The sequence below is a fragment of the Cynara cardunculus genome, assembly GCF_001531365.2.
Source record: "Cynara cardunculus var. scolymus isolate 2C chromosome LG 15, CcrdV1, whole genome shotgun sequence".
Lineage (NCBI taxonomy): Eukaryota > Viridiplantae > Streptophyta > Magnoliopsida > Asterales > Asteraceae > Cynara > Cynara cardunculus.
In genome coordinates, this window is record NC_037542.1 from 15,521,496 (window position 1) to 15,538,263 (window position 16,768).

The 16,768-nt window shown below is 35.2% G+C and overlaps 2 protein-coding genes across 3 annotated transcripts; both read left to right on the forward strand.

Moving 5' to 3' along the window:
* Positions 1-321: 321 nt before the first annotated feature.
* Positions 322-11,781, forward strand: LOC112527396 (protein transport protein SEC16A homolog). 2 transcript variants are annotated; one of them, XM_025138027.1, is made up of 14 exons: positions 322-2,416; positions 2,516-2,833; positions 3,888-4,016; positions 4,120-4,242; positions 4,422-4,592; positions 4,856-4,987; positions 5,082-5,216; positions 5,905-5,961; positions 7,434-7,561; positions 7,658-7,766; positions 7,849-8,166; positions 8,768-8,908; positions 9,091-9,389; positions 11,128-11,781. In XM_025138027.1, exons 1-14 carry the CDS (start codon positions 638-640, stop codon positions 11,591-11,593), a joined length of 4,305 nt encoding a protein of 1,434 aa, XP_024993795.1. In that variant the 5' UTR covers positions 322-637; the 3' UTR covers positions 11,594-11,781. The 2 variants fall into 2 exon arrangements, with proteins under 2 accessions (XP_024993795.1, XP_024993796.1); XM_025138028.1 differs by lacking the exon at positions 5,905-5,961.
* Positions 11,782-13,527: 1,746 nt separating this feature from the next.
* Positions 13,528-16,283, forward strand: LOC112528014 (peroxisome biogenesis protein 19-2-like). Its single transcript, XM_025138900.1, has 5 exons — positions 13,528-13,674; positions 13,768-13,816; positions 14,125-14,410; positions 15,260-15,576; positions 16,080-16,283. Exons 1-5 carry the CDS (start codon positions 13,632-13,634, stop codon positions 16,123-16,125), a joined length of 741 nt encoding a protein of 246 aa, XP_024994668.1. The 5' UTR covers positions 13,528-13,631; the 3' UTR covers positions 16,126-16,283.
* Positions 16,284-16,768: the final 485 nt, after the last annotated feature.

The following is a 16,768-nucleotide window of genomic DNA, read 5'->3' on the forward strand; positions in this document are numbered from 1 at the left end:
AAATCCAACAAAATTATATTATATCTTTGATTGAAATAAAAAATAAAATAAAATATTAAAATTAAGATGTATCTTGCTGAATAATTTCGAATGATTTTAAATATAAAAATTTATTTAAATATTATTTTTATATCAAATATCACATACACGTGGTCTTTGATTTCCATGTGGTAAAAGGAAAAAAGAGGACCATGCTTGGGTGGCTTGTTGAGTCACCTGGTTCAAAATCGAGGGCTTGTCTCTTCTCCAACATAATACTCTCCCTCTCTCATATGTCTGTATACATATAGATTTGTATATATAATTTTCTTCATATTCTTCTCCAACTTAATTGCGTAATGTATTCTTGTTTTTTTTGGATCAATTCAATTTAATGCGCCAAGATTGTGCAAAGGTGAAATTTTGCTCTGATGATGGAATCCTTGGTTTTGTGAGTTTTGCCCAGGTGATCGGTAAAACCCTAGATAGCTCGTTCGTGTTTTTTTTATACGATACATATCAATTCAGGGGTTTGCCTAGATTTTGTTAGGAGTTTTGTTTCCGGATCTATAACGTTGTTAGCGGCAGTTTTACTCCAAGTTTCTGGACTTATTTGAGATCGAGACAAGTATTTAAGGTTTGGTTTTGAGTGCTATAGATGGCTTCAAATCCTCCATTTCAGGTGGAGGATACTGATGAAGATTTCTTTGATAAATTGGTCGATGACGTTGATGATTATAAGGTCACTCCCTTGTTCTCACAAAGAACCAACTTAGCCGACGGGAGCGATTCTGACGACGCTAAAGTTTTTGCTAGTTTGGGTATAAGTAATGTTGGAACTGGAATCGAAGATTCGGGGAAAGTAGGTAAACTAGAAGACGAAGAAGATATTAAAGCTCATTCTTCAATGAATGGGGATGTCAATAATGAGTCAACTGACACTTGTATAGACCCTGCTCAGCGGTTGGTGTCTTCAAGTTATTTTGCATTTGGTAGCGCGAGTGAAGAACCTAAGACTGAGGCAACTGAGTTGGAGGAGCCATTGGATTCTGCAGCTAGTTGGAATCATGGACCTGGAGGTGCTCCTGGAGTTAAGGTGGTGCAGTGGACTGCTTTCACTGAACCTGTCGAGAGTGGCAGTAATGGGTTTGGATCGTACAATGACTTTTTCTCTGAATTTGGAGATAATTCCGTTGATCAGGTAGGGAAAGGAGGTAACTTGGTTAGCGGTGCACAGAACTTTATATTGGGCAGCAGCAGTGTAGTAGATGATTCCTTGCATACAGAGAATGTTAATGATTATTCTCATCAATTTCACGAGGTCCAGGCAAATGCTGCGGCTGGGGAACAAAGCACAGATGGCCAAGATCTGAATAGCAGTCAGTACTGGGAGAATCTTTATCCAGGATGGAAGTATGATGCAAACACCGGGCAATGGTATCAAGTAAATGAAGGTTACGATGCGGCAGCAAATGTTCAAGGGGAATATAACTTGAACACTGCTTCTGAGTGCACTGTCTCCAATGAGAAACCAGAGGTTTCTTACTTGCAACAAACCGTCCAATCTGCTGTGGGAGCTGTAGCAGAGAAAGGCACAAATGAAAGTGTCACAAGTTGGAATCCTGTTTCACAAGGGAGTCACACTAATGAGAGCTTATCAAACTGGGATCATTCTTCACAAGAAAACAACAGGTATCCCTCACATATGATTTTCGATCCCCGATACCCTGGTTGGTATTATGACATGACCGCCCAAGAATGGTGCTCTTTGGATGCATATAATTCTCAACAGATCGTTCAAGCCCAGGACCAGGTCAATCAAAATGGGTTTTCGGCTACTAATACTTATTTTGGAAATGATAAAACTTATGGTGGGAAGGATCAATTAGATAAGCAGTGGAAAGGGTCTTTCAGTAATGTTGAACAGCAAGGATCATCTATGTGGCAACCTGCCCAGGACCAGGTCAATCAAAATGGGTTTTCAGCAACTAATACTTTTTATGGAAATGATCAAAAAGCATATGGCGGGAAGGATCAGTTGAATAAGCAGTCTGGATCTGAAGTCTTTAGTAGCCAAGGACAAGGTTACCAGTGGAAAGAGTCCTTCAATAATGTTGAACGGCAAGGATCAACTATGTGGCAACCTGATACTGCTGCCAATAGGGCGCCTATGTCGGATTTTGGAGGCAACAAACTTGTACAAAATCACCATGGCCCTAGTTTTCCTTTGGATAACCATGTTAACCAACAACAGGCTTTTGATTTTCGTAAGAATATAATGAGCAATCAGAGTGGCCAGCAAGCATCTTATGCCTCTAGTGCAGGCAGGCCATCAGCTGGCCGCCCTCCTCATGCGTTGGTTACGTTTGGTTTTGGTGGGAAGCTAATTGTGATGAAAGATAGTACTACTATCATAAACTCATCCTATGGAAACCAGGTTAGCCTGTGTCATTTCATATTTTGTTTTGATTCCACCTGTATTTGCCTAATATTGTTTTGATATTCAACCATCAGATATTTGTTTGCTTTGTTGAAGGATTCAAATGGTAGGTCAATTTCTGTTCTTAACTTGGCAGAAGTTTCCACCGGGGGAATTGATGTATCAAGCAGCGGAGCAAGCGTATGTGATTACTTTCACACTTTAGGTCGACAATCCTTCCCTGGTCCATTGGCTGGTGGAAATGTTGGTGGTAAAGAGTTGAATAAGTGGATTGATGAGAGGATCACACACTCTGAATCTTCTAACATGGATTATAGAAGGGAAGCTCTAAAGTTGCTCCTTTCTTTACTGAAAATAGCTTCACAGCAGTATGGGAAATTGCGTTCCCCTTTTGGCGCTGATGCTACGTTGAAGGTAAATTCATTGTCTTCACAATGTTGCCAATTTGTTTAAAGGCAATTTCAATCAGCATTTTGACCTATTTTCGCATTATGCAAAATTCATTATTTCAGAGCCAACCCCACTTGAAGCCAATCAAGACCACACTTCTGTTTCCAAAAAAAGTTGCATATGTTGTAGCTCTTCTATAGCGCCTGTCTTTTGTAAAACTGATTAGCTTTTGGTTCATGAATCTAGACCACATTGGAAAATTAAGCAATAGAAAATAATAATACTAATATACTTCAAGACAATGTTTGAAAGGAGTAGCTGAAATTTTCGCTTACAGGACTAGTATGATTGTCTTGCATTTATATTTGAAGTTGCCTTTTCAAGTCGTGACTGGAAAATTGTTAATGTACTGCTGCTAGGGATTGAAGTCTAGATGCCTCAAACAAAGCTATTAAATATATATCCCAAGTTTATGCACAAGCCGAAGCCCATGAGTTTGTTTATGTTTGCTTCATCTTATCTTGATATTTTATAGTCAGGAGAGACACTTTTTGTTGAGAAATACAGGGGACAGAAAAGGATTTAGATATGGTGTTCACTGTTTTGATGAAGACATTGATACAGTGTCAACTAAAGTTATGTGGTGGGCTCTGGAGATGAAGAAAGTAGCTAAAATATGTTACTGTTATCAAAGATAAATACCATGGAGTAGTTGCAAGTCTGAGCATGTGGTAGTAATACTAGCGTCTTTGCTATTGGAACAAGACTGCACCAAGGATCAACATCACTTATCTCTTTATTTACTGATTATAAATTACATACACAACAAAAATCTCTGGTCTATGCTCTTAGTCGAACTTGTAGCTTGAATATTTCCATTTCTGGTGCATTGATCTATGCGCTTTACTGTTTCTATTACACTTGATGTAGTGCTATGGTTAACCTCAGCTTGTATGTAGTGATCAGTGTAACTTATGTAAAAAATTGATAAAATTTCATTGCCTTCCTACTTTCTAAATTTATTCATAATTTTGCTACCAACATGACTGTAGAATTTGGTATATTGGCACTTCAACAGGAAAATGATGCTCCAGAAGTTGCTGTTGCCAGACTGTTTGCATCTGTGAGGACTAACAGCGCAGAATACAGTGATTATGGCCATTTCACCAATTGCTTGCAACCCTTGCCTTCAGAAGGAGAGATTCGGGTATTCATCATTTTTGTTTGCATACTCGAAATGCATCTTTTCACAACCGTGTACTACATAACAGTTGCTTCATCATCCAATGCATTTGATGTATGTAATTTAGGCTACTGCTGCTGAAGTCCAAACTCTGCTGGTTTCTGGTAGAAAGATAGAGGCTCTTCAGTGTGCAGAAGAGGGTCAATTATGGGGGCCAGCGCTTGTTCTTGCTGCACAACTTGGTGATCAGGTCTCTCTCTCTCTCCCCTCACATCTTCTTCAATATTCTCTTCCCACCATGTTCTTTCTTCTTGACTAATTTTTTCCATGGAGAAACTATATTGTTTGACACTCATCTAATGTCAAATTCATTTACTTACCTTTTGTTTTCTTTCTGGTGTCAAATGTTGTTGGGGTTCTTCATTGCAGTTTTATGTGGATACTATTAGGAAAATGGCTCTTTGTCAGTTGGTAGCAGGATCACCTTTGCGGACATTATGCCTACTTATTGCTGGTCAACCCGCAGATGCTTTTTCAACTGACCCTAAAACAGATGGTGGCATTCCTGGTGTTGTAAATATGTCTCAACAGCCTGTGCAGGTAATATGGTTATGTTCAGGTAGATATGTTATTTTCCTGCTATTTATTCCTATTTCACTTTAATTGTATAGAAAATAAACCTTGAACCCCTTGGTCTCTAACCTTTTGTAAAAGTGAACCTTGCCAGAGGGGGGGTAATGAAGAATCTACTATTGCATATCTCTTCAGTTGTAAAATCTCCTGCTTTGCTTTGTTTTGAATGCTTTTATGTCTTTTAGGCTGATGTGTTGCACTTGACTTGCTCACTTGTTGCTTTGCTATAGGCTCAACCTGATGCTAATTGTATGCTTGAAGACTGGATAGAGAATTTGGCAGTGATTACTTCTAACAGAACCAAAGATGATGAACTGGTGCTTATCCATCTTGGAGATTGTTTGTGGAAAGAGAGGAGTAATGTAAGCAGTGTACATGATATGATCTGCCGAAGCTTTATCTAATATGCTAATTTCTCTTTAAATGATTTTGATTCTTTTTATAATAATGATCCAGATCATTGCAGCACACATTTGCTACTTAGTTGCAGAAGCAAACTTTGAGCCATATTCAGACAGTGCTAGACTGTGCCTGATTGGTGCTGATAACTGGAAACATCCCCGAACGTATGTCAGTCCAGAAGCTATTCAGGTGGATTTCATCTCAGTTGCCTGGTTTTTTTATGCAAGGAATTACCTTGAATCCTATGCAATGTGGCATCCTTTATTGTTTGCCTTTGGTTTATTACTCTAGGTTTCTGGCTTGTTGATTGGCTTTGTGCATTGTTTGCATATTATCTTCTCAAATATAGCATCTAACTCTCAATTAACAATATTTGCTTAATAAAGAACACCTTAATCGTAATCTCATCCAGTCTGCCAATTTGTTTCAATAGGTAACGATTCCAAGTTACAGCATCTTAAGAAGCATGGACATTAGTAGAAGCCAGATTGCAAGTATCTTATATACGATGTTTTTAAATATTCTAAAACATTGAGCATTTTATAATCCAGACTATGTTATCTGACCATGACATAATAGAAGTCCCAGAAATACTAATCTCTTGTAGAAATATGTTCGTATTAATATTTCACAGAAAGGAGATGCTCTGTCTCTGTAACAAAGTTCCCTTCATGTCTATATACTGTCCCACATAGAAGAGAAGAGAGGAGAGATTTTCCTTAGCTTATCTATTGTAAGTACCTGCTTGGATGATTGCTATTGGCTAGGCTCTTCGGCCTTAACTAAAATGAGTTTCTTCCCTAACTAGTCACTGGGTTGTCGTTAAGGCAGTTAGGCTGTCAGATGGCTGGTTTCTTACCAGCTTTTGCAATTCAAGGTTTTAGCTATTAAGAAGACCGACAGAAATTGTCATGCCTGGAGCTTAAATCATGGAGTACGTTACTCACTCTTGTAAACCTGAATTTATTTATGTTCAAGATATGTATGTTGATACTTTCTTTGCTCGATTCTCATGGTGCTTTTACCTATATCTTTCTCTTTCAGAAATTTATTTTCTTAGCTGAAATGTGAAATGTCGAGTCGAGAATTTCTATTGTGAATGGAAAGAAAACTAGTTGAAGAATTGAAGCATATATGATGTGGTAATTATCTCAATATCATGTTTTGCCTTGTCATGACTGTTTTCCCCTTATTTTGTCCCTAATTTTCTCTCTTTTTTTTGTCAAGAGAGATTCTGATAAACCCTTCTTCAAGCTTTTATATCCTGCCGTATTAGCCAATCAGCCCACTGTGAACTTACAAATTGCAACTTAAGCCCTTGAAAAATTTAAAATAATGTATTTTAATCCTATTGTTTTGGAAACAGTGCATTCCACGTCCAAATCATCTCACAACCAGTGTCTAGTGTCCATATCTATGCTTCATAGTTTAGTACCTCTGTAATTCCTAGGCATCCAATGTTTATCCTACCACAGATAGTTTGAGATAAAAGGCTTTTGTTTTTGGGATGGAAGGATTTTCTTGCTGTTGTAAATCATTTGTTTCAGGTGGACCCATAAAGCACAGTTCCAGAAATCATATTTTCATAGAACTGGACAAATCATCAAACCTCATATCTAAGTTTGTTTTAGTAGTTGGATATTGTTTCCCTCATGGGAGCTCTGTTTTTGCAGGACATGCATAATGCCTCAACTCCGTGGAAGCTTTCACTTTTAAAGTGTCCTGTATTTGCTGAGCCATTTTTGCTTTTGTGAAAAATATTCTACTTCTATGATCCCCATTACCTCCCTCATCCATTAAAATTATAATTTTTCATAATTTGGCATGGAGTCAAAGTTTGGAATTCTCAATATGTGTTGTCAATATTCTAGCCCAAGTCTAGGGGTCTCCATTGGTCTAGAACTAGCATGAACCGACCAAACTGAAACTGAAAACTGGAAGAAGCAAGAACGTAGAACCCCAAAGTTTCAACTTGCAAAAGGATTTTTTTACAAAACTTTGTTGTATGCTGTTTCTAGTTAAGGGGATTTATATGTATAACATAATAAGTGTATATCCTGACTAGAACATGGTGGTAGAAACATATGTATACATAACCTCGTAAAAAACAGTGAAAAAATAGAATAGGTTGAGTTTTCCGATTTAAAAGGGTTTTGGACTGGACTGGATGGAGAACCGAGTTTGCTAAGATTTTGGAATCAAGAATAACCATATGTTCCAAACTAACTGCTGCACTCTCTTACCAAACCTCTGTGTATGTGTCTACACACGTGTGGCCGTGCACACTTGCACACACACATATATACATGCCAACATGGGTTTATTTTGTCTGTGTAAACCTACATTAATCTTCAATTGTATTAATTGATAGAAATAACTGTACCTTGTAATTATGAATGCATGCAGAGAACAGAAGTGTTTGAATATGCAAAACTTCTAGGGAACTCTCAATTCACCTTGTTACCATTTCAACCATATAAGCTTATATATGCTCACATGTTGGCTGAAGTTGGAAGACTATCCGACTCATTAAAGTACGCATTATAACAGTTCTGTTTCTTAGTTTATGGAGAGATTGCTTCCTCTTGGTCTTTTTCTACAACAAATTGATGTTTTTTATTTCATTTCAGGTACTGTCAATCTATATCAAAATCTTTAAAAACTGGTCGAGCTCCTGAGGTAGAAACATGGAGACAATTGGTTTCGTCTTTGGAGGACAGGATAAAAACTCATCAACAGGTACCCCTTCATCTCTAGTCAATCAATTATCAGTAGTCATCTCTTTGAAGTAGAATTCAAGTCTTCTTCCTTTTTTTCTCAGGGTGGGTTCTCTACAAACTTAGCTCCTGGTAAATTAGTTGGTAAACTGCTCAACCTTTTCGATAGCACTGCACAGCGTGTAGTTGGGGGCCTACCACCACCTATACCATCAACATCAAGTAGTGGTGTGCAAAACGGCCATCATCACCAACCCCCAGGGCCTAGGGTATCAACTAGTCAATCAACCATGGCAATGTCATCATTAATGCCCTCTGCATCAATGGAGCCTATGAATCAGTGGTTAGACGAGGGAAATAACAGAAAGACAATTCACAACAGAAGTGTTTCGGAACCTGATTTTGGTCGATCTCCCAGGCAGGTGTGATATATATCCATGTGAATGACTTCTTTCGAATCCAATCAGTCTATTTGAGTATGTTTTTTAACACGCTGGTAGGGGTTTATGCCAAACCAATCATTCTTATCGGCTGTTTTTTGTGTGAGGAAAGAGGGGGGGGGGTTACTCTCTTCATATAAGACAATTGTGCCTTTTGCTTGACACCTAAAGTAAAAAATTTGTAGTCATTGTGATATAAAGCAGCAGCCACCACAGATATATTATTCATAAGAATTGAACTTGATTCTTTTACCTTAAAAACTTGGTCCAATAGCTTGTATAAAATATGGATCCATGATATATGTATATATGATGAAAAGTATGGTTGAATGACACTTATGATTGGATAAAATGAGGATTATGCAAAGAAATTTATTAAGAAAAGAGTGTTGAACTGAATTTGATTTTCCATATAAAATTTTCAAAAAACAAAAGTAGATGCATCACTTAAGAACTTAAAAGCACCAAAACTCTAATATAATTCAGAACAAAACTAAAACAGTAACGCTCATTTTAACATGTGATGAAGAGAGTATTCTAGAAGGCAAACGACAGCTCTCATGATGTGAGATTGTATTGACAGGTTGATCCGTCAAAGGAAAACTCTGCTGATTCACAAACTAAAGCTTCTGGGGATACTTCACGGCTTAGTCGCTTCAGCTTTGGCTCCCAGCTCCTTCAAAAGACTGTGGGATTAGTTCTAAAGTCTCGTGGGGACAAACAGGTAACCAACTAACCATGCATCTACTAAGGAATCTGTAATATATATGTGAATATGCAAACATACACATTCAATCTTTCTATTTCCATACCACTCATGTTTAAAATTTATCAGGTGAAAATGAATTTTATTTCTGTTGGTTGCCAACTTTTTCAGTCCTTCAAAACGCACCTTTTTTTTTGTAGGCGAAATTGGGCGATTCAAATAAATTTCATTATGATGAGAAACTTAAGAGATGGGTAGAGGAAGGTGTTGATCCACCTGTGGAGGAAGCAGCCCTTCCTCCACCACCAACAATGACAACCTTTCAGAATGGAACATCAGATTACAACTTAAAGAATGCTTTAAAGAGTGAAGGCCCTCAAAGCAATGGGAACTCAGAATTTACTGGCCCGATGTCCATGGCACACAGTCCAGGAATTCCAGCAATTCCTGCCACCTCGAATCAATTCTCTGCTCGTGGAAGGATAGGGGTTCGAGCAAGGTGACTGAATACACTTTTCTCTTGCTAATGTCATTACTGAGCTAAAATTTCTTATTTTCGCATGCATTTAATAGCTTTTGCTATCTTTTCTTCCATTTTTCTTTTTTATGCTCCTAATTTTTTGGGGCATCCCGACAACTTAGACAAAATCCAAAGTTTCTACTAGTAGCATGAGAGTTGCATGATCATGCAGGGTTAGACTTGAAGATGCCTTTTAGCTCCGTCAATGATTTGCAAGGACTGTACAATTGGACTTCTTTGAAACTTAAAAGATATACTGTAGGTGCGAATCAGTAGAGTGAACTGCAGATATTAAACTTAAAGACATAAACATTTATTAGGTATAAGGTCATCTCGTTTATTATTTGATCTAATGGCAATATAATGAGAGAGATGAGATCCAATGAACGAAGTTGTTCTTTGTGTGGAATATATGTAGCCTGACGTTTTTGCTTTAGCTTTATCGCTACAAATAGAAGAAAATGGAGCTCAATGTATTTTTGGCAGCCAGTAGGGGAATGCAGTGAGAAATCTTATAATTTTCGACACTGCAATGATGGAATAGATATGAGCATGGGATTTGAATGTCAAGGGAGTAGTTGTTTGTTGTTTGAAAGGGAATTCTTGACAGAATCTACTAGACTATGCAGGATGGGTCTTAGAACTGGAAGCTTTTTGGGTCTAATATACATTTGAACATAATTTTATTTCACCCTATTCTTACAATCCTCATCTAAATCATTGATTTCATGAGGGTATCATCTAGGTAGATCCATAAAAATGACTAAGATGACGAGAGAGAGTGCAACGGGTGGCTACCAGTTTGCAAAAGAGAAGTAGGAGACAGTAGAGAAGGAAAAGTTGGTGAAAGTGAATCGTTTTGATTAGCCATCCTCGATACACCTCTTCTGGGTATTTACACTTGAATTCCTAATATGTTGGAAAGTCATCATTAAAACTTTAGAATAGTAACCAAAGGTTATTAAGGGGATCTTAAATGTATTTATACTTTGAATCTAATTTTCCATGCTGCGCTTCAGCATCCAGTATTTACATTAGCGTACTTGGGTGAAAGTAGAGCAACTCATGGAGAATTTTAAAAGGCACCAGCCAACTTTAAGCCCTCTAATTGCATGGTGTCAGCATTCAACTAATAAGAAATTAGTTGGTTCATCTCCTTTGTCCGACACTGAATTCGGAAGACAATGGAAGTAATCAAGTTTTGGAAGGTTGCACATATCAACTTCTTATGAAGGGAAAATCTATAGCTACCACTACTGCCATAATGCTCTCTACAATTCCTACATTTTGAAGGGGGAAAACATGTTATGTAATACACTCCCTCCTCAGAAATGGAAAACATGGCAAGTTTGATGGTTATGTTGATGGTAATCACAGATTACTCTTTTATCCCTCTACTGCTAACCTTCTCAAAGTTAAATGCAAGTCCTACTTACTATTTGCTTACTTTGGGAGGGAGGATATGTATTGGATCATCCCTCATGCATATGCCATATGGTTTTCCTATTTCCATGATCTTATCTTGAAGACCTACAAAACCACACACAACAAACTTTTGCTGCTCGACCATTGACGCTTTATTCATTAGGCAATAAACAAGCTTGGAATTTGAACTCTTAAGACCTCGCATTACATGAATTATGCAATATGATATGGATTTGCAGCGTCTGTTTCTGTTGAAATCTAATATATTTAACTGTGTATATGTTCTTGGCAGGTATGTTGACACTTTCAACCAAGGTGGTGGAAACCCTACCAACTTGCTCCAGTCACCTGCTGCTCCAATTACCAAAGCCGCCACAAATCCAAACCCAAAGTTCTTTGTTCCCACAGCATCACCCTTGGCGGAACAGCCAGTTGACACTTCTGATAACACACAACTACCAACTACTGATGTCAAAGAAGACCATTCCTTTTCTGGGGTAAATAGCTCGTTCCAGTTTCCTCATCCATCTTCAGCGATGAGCAGGCAAAAATTTGCAAGCATGAATAATGTTTCAGAAGCTAGAACGGCGACACGAAGAACAGCTTCATGGGCTGGAAATGGACAGCAAGGTTTTTCTTTCTCGAATAGGAGCGAATTAAAACCAGTTGGAGTGGGATTGGGCTTGCCTCCATCATCATTGATGCCAATTGAACCTGCTTTGGGGATGAATGATGAGCTTCAAGAGGTGGATCTTTAAGGCCAATATTCCCTAAGTTGAAGATGTTTTTGTGTATTTGTATAGTTGTATGTTAAAATGCTGTAGTGATAAATAGGTTTTGTTAAATTTTAAGTAGGCAAGGCTGTTGTGTACAGTTTGAAAATTTTGCCCCTTGAAGAAGTTGGAGATAAATTGGTTTGTTGTGGAATTTGAGATAAATTTATGAATAAATTGAGGTTTTATTCTTTATTAATATAGATTTTAATTTTCGTTTTATTCTTTGTATCTTTCGATTTTAATTTTTTTTTTCAATTTTAATATTTTGTTTATTCTTTGTATCTTTTAATTTTATGATACTGTATTATGTGGTTTTATGAAAGTAATAATGTTTTTATATTTGAATAAAATATAAATTTAAAAAATTTATCGATTTTAGTATTAAACTAATAATTTAAAAATTCTTTTTTTAATGATTTGTTTAAATTCAATTTCTATTATAATTTGATTTAGGTTTAATGACAAAATAATTTATTTTAGGTCTAATAATATAATATTTTTTTTATAAAGATAATAATAAAGTATTATGTTAAAATCCAATAATTATTCTAATTATATTTTAGATTTTTATATATTTAAAATCAGATGTTTATCTTGTATTTGATTATATTTATAAGTTAGTTATTTGAATCCAAACATACAGCTTTAAAAAGTTATACTTATACGCACCATTTACTTGTAATCTTAAATTTTAAGTAATATACATTAATAAACAATATTTGATATATAAAAGAAATGGTTTTTAAGACCTAATCTCAAATACTTTGTAATATAATATAGATAATTGGGTTTGTCGAACACATATATGCATTAAAAATAACGTAATAATCATCTGCTACTACACTAAGGGGCCGTTTGGTAAACGGTCTCTCAGTCTTTGCCTCGTTCTTACCGGGTAAGATTTTTGGCTCTTACTATTTTTATCCGATAAAGTAATATAACTTGGTAAGCGTTTACTCAAGTAAACATTTGGTAAACGGTCTCTGAATCTTTATTTCAATATTTTTCATTTAAAATCTTAGCACCAATAGCAAAATGTAACTTTGAATTAATTATTTATCTCATAAATTTGTACAAATGAAAACCATTACTTTCAAGGTAGCATGAAAACAAATTTGTTGGTGTTTTTCTTTCAATTTTATTTGGGTTTCGATCAAAAATTGCTTATTTAACTTTTTTTTTCTTCAGATTTTATGTTTTTATTTTTACTAGAAGAGTACTCGCGTAATGCAGCAAGACACATCTCGATTTTAATGTTTTATTTTATTATTTGTCTTTGTTGATGTTATAATACGATTTTATATGTTTTTAAGAAAACAATAATGATTCTTTGAATAAAATATAAATTTAAAAATATCATAAAGATTTGAAAAAATATATATATCAATGTTAATATCAAATCAACTATTTAAAAGTTCTTATTTTTTATTTAATTTCTGTAATTTATTTTTTATTATAATTTTATTTTAAGTTTAATAACGAAATAATTTATTTTTGGTTTAATAATATAATATTTTATAAAGATAATAATTAAGTATTTTGTTATAATTCAATGGTTATCCTAATTATATTTTAGATTTTTTATATTTAAAATGAGATGTTTATCCTGTATTTGATTATATTTATCTGCAGTTAATTACACGAATTCAAATATAAAGCTTTAATAAGTTGTACAATCTACTTGTAATCTTGAGTTTTAAGTAACATGCATTAATAAACAGTAATTTACGCATAAAAAATGATTTTTAAAAGATTTTGTCAAATGTTTTATAATATAATATAGGTATTATATTTAAAAAACATGGTATATTATATTATTTAACGGTAACCAACGCATATACTTTTAGAAATAAAAAAATCAAGTATCATTAAATTTAATATAATTTTGTAATTATCGTAATTGCAAATTTTGTTTTGTATGGTGAGGACGATCATAACCAGAGTAGGGGAGGTACTCGGTTTCTCCGTCGGCCATCAATATTCATCAAATTCCTTTGTTTCTATTAGTAGATAGAAGATCATGGCGATGGACCATTCAGACGATTTGGACCAACTTCTTGACAGTAACTATAAACCTTCTCTATCATCACTTGATTTTGCTTATTTTTTGGTACCTACGATATGTATTAATCAATTGCGTTTTGTATCACAATTAGGTGCTTTGGATGATTTCCAGACTCTTAATCTTGCCTCTCCTGCTCAAAGGTTTTGTAATTTTCTTATTTTTGTTTAAATGAGAAATCGTATTTACACACGTATACACCTTTGATAAGGTCATGTTATCAGCAAGTGAACGTTGTGGTTGTTATTTTGGCTTGTATTGTTTTTGATAGGGCAAATCTGGCATCTTTCAGTTACAGAAATTGATATGGATTCTATTACAAATCTTGACACACTTCTTATATTCTTCAGCAGTAGTTTGTTTAAACTTGATTGTAGTTGCAATTTGTTTTCCTCTGAAAATTTAAGGATGACCAATCAATTTGAAATTGAATGTTGATCCATTCAAGCAGAGGTGATGGAGGGAACAGAGCAGAGGGTTCTTGTTTGCCTAGTGGGATTCAAGGACTAGGAATGAGTTTGCCTGATTTGAGAAGTAAGAAGAAAGGAAAGCAAAAGGTGGCATCCAAGGAGTCTCATGTCTCAGAAACTCTCAATAAGTTGAGACAGCAAACTAGGGAGACTGTTAAAGGTATGGAGTCTATTGCAGGTCCCAAACCAGGTGGCATTGATATGTTTGGAGATGATGCAATGATGGAGGATTGGGTCAAGCAGTTTGAGGAACTTGCAGAGTCCCAGGTATTTCTTGAAACCTGGTTATACTTTTTGTTTCAATCCTGTTTAAATTATCATTTTTATGCTTGATTACAAGTTTGTTGTTCATCTCATCTGGGCCCTATTTATTATTGAAGTATTGTTTTTTTTTTTGGCTAAAGTTCCTGTAATTTATGCTCCCTTCGGCCTACTGTGGTGGTGGGAACTTGCTCATGATAACACAGAGATCCATAGTTCAAATACCACATTGCCATTGCCCATTTCTTTCAAGAAAAAAGGAGATAACATTGAATTTGAAGGTCAATGGGTTGCATCTAAACTAGAAAAATTAGTTTGATTTCTAAAATTTGGACAAATTATCACATTTAGCAACAAATGTAGAATATGTGTGTCTGAAAGGGAATCAAAATAGAAGATAGGTCCAATGTTAACCGCAATAGGTCAGAAGGGGTCGAAAATAAGGTTTCTGTTTTTTTTCTTCACCTGTGTCGTCTTCATTTTTCTGTCTTAATTGGTACATGGATCTTTCTTGTATTTTGGTGTGTGATTATTGAACCTGTCAAAGCTGTCATCATAGTACTTGTTTCTTGTGTATCATGTGGATTGTAGATCGTGAATATTTGATGTTTCGTTTGACTGTAGCAGGTAGACATTTGGTAAATGTTCGTTATGGAATTTGTGTTTGATAAGTGTTGCCAAAAATTAGATGTGGCACATAGTTTGAAAAGTTTAATTATTATTCAGATGTCTTGGAGGACCCTATGGTCAATCAATAGCATTGATTTTTGGAACCATGACAATGGCTAAATCAAGTTATTTTGAACTTGAAAAAACTTAGAAGTACTAAAATACCCCTCTCCTTGCTTTCCGTAGGACATGGAGTCTATGGTAGAGACAATGATGCAACAGCTCTTGTCAAAAGAAGTTCTACATGAACCCATGAAAGAAATTGGAGAAAGATACCCAAAATGGTTAGAAGACAATAAATCCAAATTAGACAAAGAAGAATACGACCGTTATTTTCATCAGCACGAGTTCATAAAAGATCTGAATGCAGCATATGAAACTGAGCCTGGTAATTTCAACAAGATCGTGGATCTCATGCATAAAATGCAAGAATGTGGTCAACCGCCAAATGATATTGTGAAAGAGCTTGCTCCTGATTTTGATATATCAGCTTTTGGCCAACTGTAAGTGCTTCATTTATCCTCTTTATCTTTAAGCCATATTGTTAGATCTGGCGCTGTTGAGTGCCAAAATTCTTATTATAGTTGGACTTTTCAGGTCATAGGGATTAATGTTCTACTTCAAATTTGGGATCAATGGACCAAAATTTCCATAAAATTTTGACATTGGCATTGAACTTGCTTAGATCACAAATGCTACAAAATCTAACAATGTAGGGTCACAAAGTCCATATCAAGTTTGAATCTGAAAAGTAACAAGCTTGGTGACATATATATATACTTTCAACCCGTAAATCCTCATGCCATATCGTTGTTAATCTTGCAATCGAAGTTCTTATAGTTTGACATTTAAGGTCATACAGACAAATATTCGAGTTGAAATTTAGGATTTGATAACATATGCTACAAGATCTAGTAACAATTGGTTGTGGTAGCAAAATATTAGTACTTGTTTATATGAGCTGAATTGAATTCTTTGTCCTGATAACTTGGATTAATGCATGCAGGTCACCAGAAATGCTTGATTCTCAGCAAAACTGCTGCATAATGTGAGGGAAGGAATGGAATGGATTGGATATAGCAGCACCTTCACTTGTTTTTGTTATAACTTCACATTGTTGTTTTAGAAATACGAGGGAAAATAGGTTGGAAAATTGATGGTTACAATTTATTTAAAACATGCCTTCACTAATTAAATGAATTACTTTTGGGTTAAATGAAGCTTTTGTTTATAATATGGCAAATGAAACCGTGTTGAGTTTCATTCACTATATATATTATATACCATGTTAAAATGGTAAAAGTCGGGATGTTCTATGTCCGAAAGAAAGTGAATTAATTAACATCTTTCTAGAGATGGGAACGGGGCGGGTGATACATCTCCTGTCCTCAACCGCGCTCCGATTAATCCCCGATGGATACAGTTTAGTAAAAAACGGTCTATTTTAGAATACTGGAAGAGTACTCGCGTAATGCAGCGAGACATATCTCGATTTTAATGTTATATTTTATTATTTATCTCTGTCGATAGTATAATACGATTTTATGTTTTTTTAAGAAAACAATAATGATTTTATTTTTGAATAAAATATAAATTTGAATATATCATAAAATTTTGAAAAAAAATATATTAATGTTAATATCAAATCAACTATTTAAAAGTTTTATTTTTTATGCAATTTCTTTAATTTATTTT

What these genes read in the sequence shown, in the direction of transcription:
- LOC112527396 (XM_025138027.1), top strand. Translation starts at nt 638, where the DNA reads ATGGCTTCAAATCCTCCATTTCAGGTGGAGGATACTGATGAAGATTTC. An exon ending in GCGCTGATGCTACGTTGAAG is followed by an intron (nt 2,834 to 3,887) that starts GTAAATTCATTG and finishes GCACTTCAACAG; the next exon opens with GAAAATGATGCTCCAGAAGT. An exon ending in AGACTATCCGACTCATTAAA is followed by an intron (nt 7,562 to 7,657) that starts GTACGCATTATA and finishes ATTTCATTTCAG; the next exon opens with GTACTGTCAATCTATATCAA.
- LOC112528014 (XM_025138900.1), top strand. Translation starts at nt 13,632, where the DNA reads ATGGCGATGGACCATTCAGACGATTTGGACCAACTTCTTGACA. An exon ending in TTTGGACCAACTTCTTGACA is followed by an intron (nt 13,675 to 13,767) that starts GTAACTATAAAC and finishes TATCACAATTAG; the next exon opens with GTGCTTTGGATGATTTCCAG. An exon ending in ATATCAGCTTTTGGCCAACT is followed by an intron (nt 15,577 to 16,079) that starts GTAAGTGCTTCA and finishes TAATGCATGCAG; the next exon opens with GTCACCAGAAATGCTTGATT.